This window comes from the organism of the source record quoted next, unplaced genomic scaffold, assembly GCF_019419815.1.
Source record: "Pyrus x bretschneideri cultivar Hongxiangsu unplaced genomic scaffold, Pyrus_bretschneideri_v1 Contig21, whole genome shotgun sequence".
NCBI classification, from domain to species: domain Eukaryota; kingdom Viridiplantae; phylum Streptophyta; class Magnoliopsida; order Rosales; family Rosaceae; genus Pyrus; species Pyrus x bretschneideri.
In genome coordinates, this window is record NW_025999513.1 from 5,325,411 (window position 1) to 5,332,537 (window position 7,127).

The 7,127-nt window shown below is 35.4% G+C and overlaps 2 protein-coding genes across 2 annotated transcripts; one reads left to right on the forward strand and one right to left on the reverse strand.

Annotated features, from left to right (window-relative positions):
* Nucleotides 1–356: 356 nt before the first annotated feature.
* LOC125477351 (protein RALF-like 33) lies at nt 357–996 on the forward strand. The gene has a single exon (XM_048584362.1). It carries the CDS (start codon nt 422–424, stop codon nt 803–805), a length of 384 nt encoding a protein of 127 aa, XP_048440319.1. The 5' UTR covers nt 357–421; the 3' UTR covers nt 806–996.
* A 1,952-nt stretch (nt 997–2,948) lies between these two features.
* On the reverse strand, nt 2,949–6,416 carry LOC125477310 (heat shock factor-binding protein-like). Its single transcript, XM_048584279.1, has 5 exons — nt 6,264–6,416; nt 4,307–4,354; nt 3,876–3,899; nt 3,751–3,793; nt 2,949–3,272 (listed from the first exon to the last, which is right to left on the reverse strand). Exons 1-5 carry the CDS (start codon nt 6,264–6,266, stop codon nt 3,124–3,126), a joined length of 267 nt encoding a protein of 88 aa, XP_048440236.1. The 5' UTR covers nt 6,267–6,416; the 3' UTR covers nt 2,949–3,123.
* Between the last annotated feature and the right edge of the window lie 711 nt (nt 6,417–7,127).

Here is a 7,127-nt window from a genome sequence, read left to right on the forward strand (position 1 = left end):
TTCGTCATTTCATCGTCTGACATATGACGTTTTCAACATATTTCTTCACGTATTTTTTAACGTCGAAGCATGTATCGTCGTCCCTTTGAACACTCCATTCATTACGATGCTGTTGTTAATTAAAAAGGAATATAAATGCGTCTACCAACCCAAATTAAGAAGAATATAAATGGCAGTTTTATTAATTTCCCAAATTAAATGCACAAATATAGTCAAAAGAAGCGTGATTAGCGGGCGGCCATAAAGTCATTGACATTCTTACAAAGACGGTCACTAGAGTGGCATCTCCCCGTAATTACTCCCAAACCCAGTGGCATTTGCTCTCCAACGGTCACTAGGTTTATAAACCCCCAAGCCAATCAGCAAAACCACTGCCTCTCAGAAACTTGATATTTTAGACAAAAACCGAAATAAATAAAAAATGGGAAGCTCAAGCTCAAGAACTCCATCACTCTTTGCCTGCATCTTCATCTGCGCAATCATGGCCGCCCATTTGGTAGTGATTGCCTCGGCTTCGGCCGTTGATTTCAGCGGCGGCCACCAGCTGGGCGAGCTGAGCTGGGGTTCGACGAGATCGGCGGCGGGGGGACTGATAGCTGACGAGGACGAGGATGCGGAGATGCAGATGGACTCGGAGATCAACCGGCGCATCTTAGCCACGAGGAGGTACATTAGCTACGGTGCGCTGAGGAGGAACACTGTCCCCTGCTCGCGACGTGGCGCGTCCTACTACAACTGCCGACCTGGGGCTCAGGCAAATCCCTATCGTCGCGGCTGTAGCTCCATTACTCGCTGCAGGCGCTAATTTCAATTTTTATTTTTTATAATTTAATTTCCACCTTTTCTTTTTGTTATTATTTTTTAAAAATTATATAATTAATGGGTCTAGTTGGAGATTGTGTGTTAAATACCTGAAGAGATTATTGTTATATTGTAATGTTAAAATACCAATTTACCACTCTTGTTTACTTACTTATTTAATTATTTATTTGTGCATTGTTGGTCATCCATTTTTATATTTTAATTGGTACCCAGATGATTATTTGTGATGAAAATTAGAGAAAATAATGATATTATTTGTGATAAAAATTCGGATTCGAGTAAACGCGTAATGGGTTGTAAAGGGCATTTGCGGGATGTGACTTTTTGGAATGCAATAATGCGGTGTGTGATCTGTATCTTGCAGTGTACAACTGTCGTGTTATAGTCCAAACAAGAATCTAACAACATGATTGGATTTTTTTTCATAAAGCAAATGAGACTTTGATGCAAAACTTTAATTTCGGCTGTTGTTTTGTTCGTGACGTATTTTCTGAGTGCCATGTGTCGAATAATATTGTGCGCATGATTATATGTAATTATATGCAACTAGTGATATGAGATAGAGTAAATTTCTTTTTACACCAGCGAGAGTCAATTCTGTTGATAAAGACGTGTTTGTGGTTAATCCTTAATCCAAGTTTGATTTATGCTGACATCAATTTTTGTTTGTGCATGATCTATAAATTCATACATAAAATTAGATGTCATGCACATGTCTTTTTGCCTTGAGATTGTGTGTATATTCTGACGTTGGCGATGAGAATAGCCAAATCTTGCCCTAAACTTATTTTTGTTAGAAAAAAAAAGAAAAAAAAAAAAAGAGGGAAATGATGGGAAATTACCAAATTTGGGTGGATATTAATTAAAAGGTAGGTACTTTATTTGTTGGGAAAATGTTAGTACGAAGGATGATGCGACCTTCACCAAAATGAATTTATTTTTCATACCAGACAATTTGACTTCATTTATTCATCTAGTTAGTTATCAAGAGAAATGTTTTCTTTCGAAAACAAACAAACAAACATTTGATATAAGCAACTGTTATCGGCACCCTAAAATAACTATTCTGTATTTTGGACTATTAATAACAGCTACTTTTATACATTAAATTTCAAAAGTAGGACAACAACTGGACAATGTGGCTTCAGTGCTCAGTAGTACTCAAGGGTGTTTTAGTCATTAAATTTGATTTCCACGACTGTTTAATATATATTTTCAATCTTAGTCATTCAAGTTCCGCATCAATTAATTACACTCCATTGATGAAAACTGGATCACAATTAAAATTGTTATTGTCAAAGCATTAATCATATGATGATAGTGTTTGCCAACGGTCACAAAGCCAGCGCATTCTAATTGGCATTTTAATACGATGGTATGGAAAGGAAAAGGATCCTCCGGATACTAGGGATCCTGTGATCTCATCCGTTCATCGTATATCAAGTGGTTAATTTTTGTTTAAGTACTATTCATATTTAATTTTAAATTTTAAATTTTAAAATGATTTCTGACCACACGATGTACGATAAATGGGTAAGATCATGAAATCCATAGAAAAATGATCCTCGCCGGATATTTTTCCGTATGGAAATCTCATTGCCATCCACATGCAGTGAAGCACTCGAGGGAGGTCGAACTCAGTGACAGTGAGAGCACAGAATTGTCAATTATGGCGATGTTTTAAGCCTTTTGTGAGATGCAATACAATCTAATCAAATCGACACCTCATATGTCTTTGTCGCATTAGCCTTCCATAAACCACTATAAGCATTAGAGGAAATTGTAGCAATGATATTTTAACTTTAACTCAATTAGAGTAATAATCTATCAACTAAAAATTATTAACTATTAGTCTCTTAACTCTTTAAAATGTGCAGTTATGGTTATTTTCGTCAACACTCTTAGAACTTTCGTCAAAATGAGTCGTGTTGGAAGAATTATTGCTACAATTGGATTAAAGTTTAGAGAACATTACTTCAATTGGATTAAGGTTGAGGAACCATTTTACAATTTTTTTCATTTAGTTTTTCATATTTGCCCCTTGATTCTAACCTTACGTGCGTGGCACATAACTCATTTTGATGAAAGTTCAAGCAAACCAACCAGGAATTCGAAATTTGAAGACGGACAGAAAATGAGAATCAAATTTGGTCATGTTCAGAAATCCATGGAGTATAGATCTGCTCCGAGATATAATCCATACAGGATAGTTTCGAACCAAAAACAACAAATCGAACACTCAAAATCAGGCGGTAAACACATCCTATCGATTAAAACAAGTACTAACACAGCATGACATAGTTACTCCTTGGCTGAATCATCCGCTGGCTTGGGCTCTATATTTGGCTTCAACGAGGCTGAAGGAGATGGTGATCCTTCCACTCCAATCTCAGCTCTGAGGTCATTGATGCTCTGCTCCAGCTCGTCGATCCTGCCGCCCATCTCATCAAGTGCATCAAGGTCAAGGAAACAAGAACCAACTTAATCCAAAGCAATGCGATCTACAAAGTTACAAGTCCCGCGCAATGTGCATAGAATAAATCCAATGTGATAAACAAACAGATAAGGGTCAAACGGACATGCTTCCCACAACAATTAAAAGAACACATCTAACCTTATCAATCAAGTCTAAACATGACAGGTATCACCAATCACAAAGTCCACCAACTGAAGAACTTGACAGAAAAAACTAAAGATGATTTGATTAATCATAATCCATAACATTCTTCAAGATTCTTATGTGATGTTCTCATATGCTACCAAGCAAGGAGAACAGAAATCTAGGACAGCCATATGGACCAAATTAAAATGCCAGCACCAACTTAATAATTTTGCTCTCTAATATCATATAACAAAGCTACAATAAAATACTTCGTAAAATCAGTGTAGAATAATATCAATTTTGAAATTAGTAAGCAAAAAGGATATTCTTTGTAATGATGGAGTCGGACATTGTCTGGAACCTGGATTGCTGCAAATCTCAAAACATAAGCCACACAGTCCATTGAACTTCATTGCAAATAAAAAACGTCACAAATGAATAACAAACTCACCATCTGTTGAAGAAGATTTTGTACCTGAAAAAAAACAAACGAAAGCTTAAGCAAAGGGTGGGACTTCGATTGCAGTATAAAATTCTGCTATCATACTACTACACAAATGGATTGACAATATTAATGCATATGGCCATCAAAACCACCAAGTATACGGAGTAAACGCAATAATTGAGAAACAAAAAAAAACCCCTCTTAGCATTCTCACATATGATAGTTTTATGAATAGTGGGAAAACCAACAAATTAATCATATTAACTAACTGAAAATATCTTCATCATTCAATTCTAAATATATTTCTGCCGTCAAGATTCCCATTACTTAGAGCCACATACTCATCAGCCTCAACATGCTCAATACTCGTCCATATGGGCAATAGAAGTAGTACAAACTAAGATGAATAAACAAAAAACAGTAGAACCAGAACTCACAAAAGCAGTCATATCAGCAGTGCTTTGTTTTGGGTCATCTGTATCATCCTGCCAAAAAGAAATGGATGAGCTACTTCACCAAATTGTCATCAATGGTATAACAATTGTACATATTATGGTGCTAAATTAGATTAAATATATAGTCAGTTCATATGAAAGGAATTTTATCAGGAAGAAACCATTCTCAGCAGATAAATGTTAAGGGACTGTAGTTTAACTGCTTCTATTTTGACCCCGAAAGGCAACAAAAGGGCTGCATGGTATGGGCTCTTTTATGCCCAACTGGACCTGTCACTAACATGTAAGCCTAAATCTTGCTCCAAACACACCCTCATATTATATATTGTGCACATTATATTTCATCTTCATCCAACAAGTTTACGAATGTGACCTTGACATCCCATGTACCAAAAGAAAGATGAGCTAAACTCCACCTTTGTATAACATTCCGAAATTCACCAAAGACACACATGTTCCAAAATCTCCATCAACCAAAGAATACAATTGCGTACCGAAACTCATACAAAGAATATTGAAATTCTTACCAACATGCATATCAAAGCAATCATCTTTAACCATAACATGGTAAAAGTACTTGTTTCATGGCTCTCTAATCCTTACTCAACTCCACCCTTGTATATCATTTCAAAATTCACCAAAGACACACATGCTCCAAATCTCCGTCAACCAAAGAATACATTTGTGTACTCAAACTCTTACAAAGAATATTGAAATTCTAAACAACATGCATATCAATGCAATTGTCTTTAACCATAACATGGTAAAAGTACTTGTTTCACGGTTCTCTAGTCCTTATGTGTCAAGCTTCCACAATGAACATCCATTATTTTCTCCATACACATGCATGCATTATGAATAAGTTTGCAAAATCTATTACACTCTCAGGATGACAATGGTGTATCTCAAGCCACTGACCCACACCATTGTAGGGTCATCCAGCCTTTACCAAATCCTCCTTACTAAAGTAGTTAAAGACATGTGTGCAAGACACTACTGAGCTTCTCTCGTTATTTTTACCCCCACTTAGGGCTGGTTTGGTATTGCTGTGCTTTGAAAAAAAAGTTACTTTTGCTGTACTGTGAGAATAAGCTCATTTTTGCTGCTTCACGTTTTCAGCTTTTTTTCACTCAAAATTGTGAAAATAAGTTGTTTTTAAGTGTTTACCAAACAACTTTTTGAGCTTAGCTTTTTTTGATACCCACTTTTTATAAAAGCACCTTAGTACCAAACCAGCTCTTAACAAGTCTTCTACTAGTTACAATTCAATGAATACCCGATAAGCTAGTAAGATTGACACAAAACCCAAACGATCCAACGAAACACCATATAGTAGTAGGTTCCTATAGTTAAGGACTACCATATTATTTCAATGTTGTAATTTCACATCATCAAGGAATGCCAAATGTATGTTTGATGAACTGATAGTGGGCAGCAGAAAGTGAATTTCATCACAGCATATAGACATGCTAGCGAAAAATGAAGTACAAATTGGTGCATAACAAAAAGAGAAAATAATCAGAAGCATAACATCAGTGCTGCTTCCAAGACCCTCTTTCGAGGACTGGAATTGCTATACTATACAAAATGAATCTTCAAATTAAAGATTTCAGAAACAATGCAGATATTTCAAAACACATCAAAAGTTATTATCTTCGCTAATTTTCTCGAATTTTCTCAGCAACCAAACAGAATACTGAATAAGAAACAAAAAAAGACTCGAAAATATTCAAAGTTTCAAGGCAGTGAAACAGCACAAGCTTACTAAAATTGAAATATACAGCATCGAATAACAGATCGGAGTAAATTACCAAGGTACGTTCTGGTAAATAATAATATAATTTTCAAAACCCTAAGGGATTCAATCTGCATATGATCAAAATCAGTGAAAAATACACAATTCGTGGGGATAAAATTTGACGAGTAAAAGGGAAATTACCATGTTCGAAGGCTCTGTTGCGAAGGTTTTGGAGACCCTCGGTTGTGCAGTGCAGTGCAGCGAGTACAAGAGAAAGGTGTGTATATTGTGTGCGGTATTTGGTTGCAACTTGGAAGAGGAGGGGAACTGGAGCACAAGCCTTGTGAAGCTATCAAATTACCATTTTGTCCCTACTGCTTATCATCCAGTTTCTTTTTTATTTATCCGGGGACGAATTTTACTACTGATATTTTTCTCGTTTGTTTTTGAAAAAATAGCAAAGAAAAAGAAAAGCAAAAAATTTTATGCTCAAGTGAAAATAACCATTTTAATTCAAGTAAATGTAGTTATTTATTACTACGGTCTAGTAATATTCCTTTTCACTTATAAGTAAGATGTCTTAAGTTCAATCTTTGTCAAATGGCAAATTTGAATCATATTTTTGCTAGCTCATTGTGAGACTAAACCCACCTTATCCCCTTAGTGTAGATAATATGTTTGTTAAAAAAAAAAAAACAAACTCAAGTAAATGTATGGGAGTTTCTTCAATAAGTATTTTTATATAGGCTGACGTAGGGGTGAGTTCATTGTCATTCGGTTTGGTTCAATTTTCTTTCGGTTTTTTTTTCGATTTGGTTTTTATCGGTTCGGTTTCGTACAGTTTCGGTTTTTTTTTGTTTTATAAACCTTGATCTTTTTTTAATATGGAATTTAGAAAAGAGGTTTGCATTAGTAGACTAATAATAAGAAAATAGAGAAAGTGGGAATGTGGGAAGATAGTTGTACACATACAAGATCATATAAACCAAATATATTCTATCAACAACCTTAATTGCAAAGAAAAATGATTACCGTATCCATTCAAAAAGCAAACAAATAGAGAAA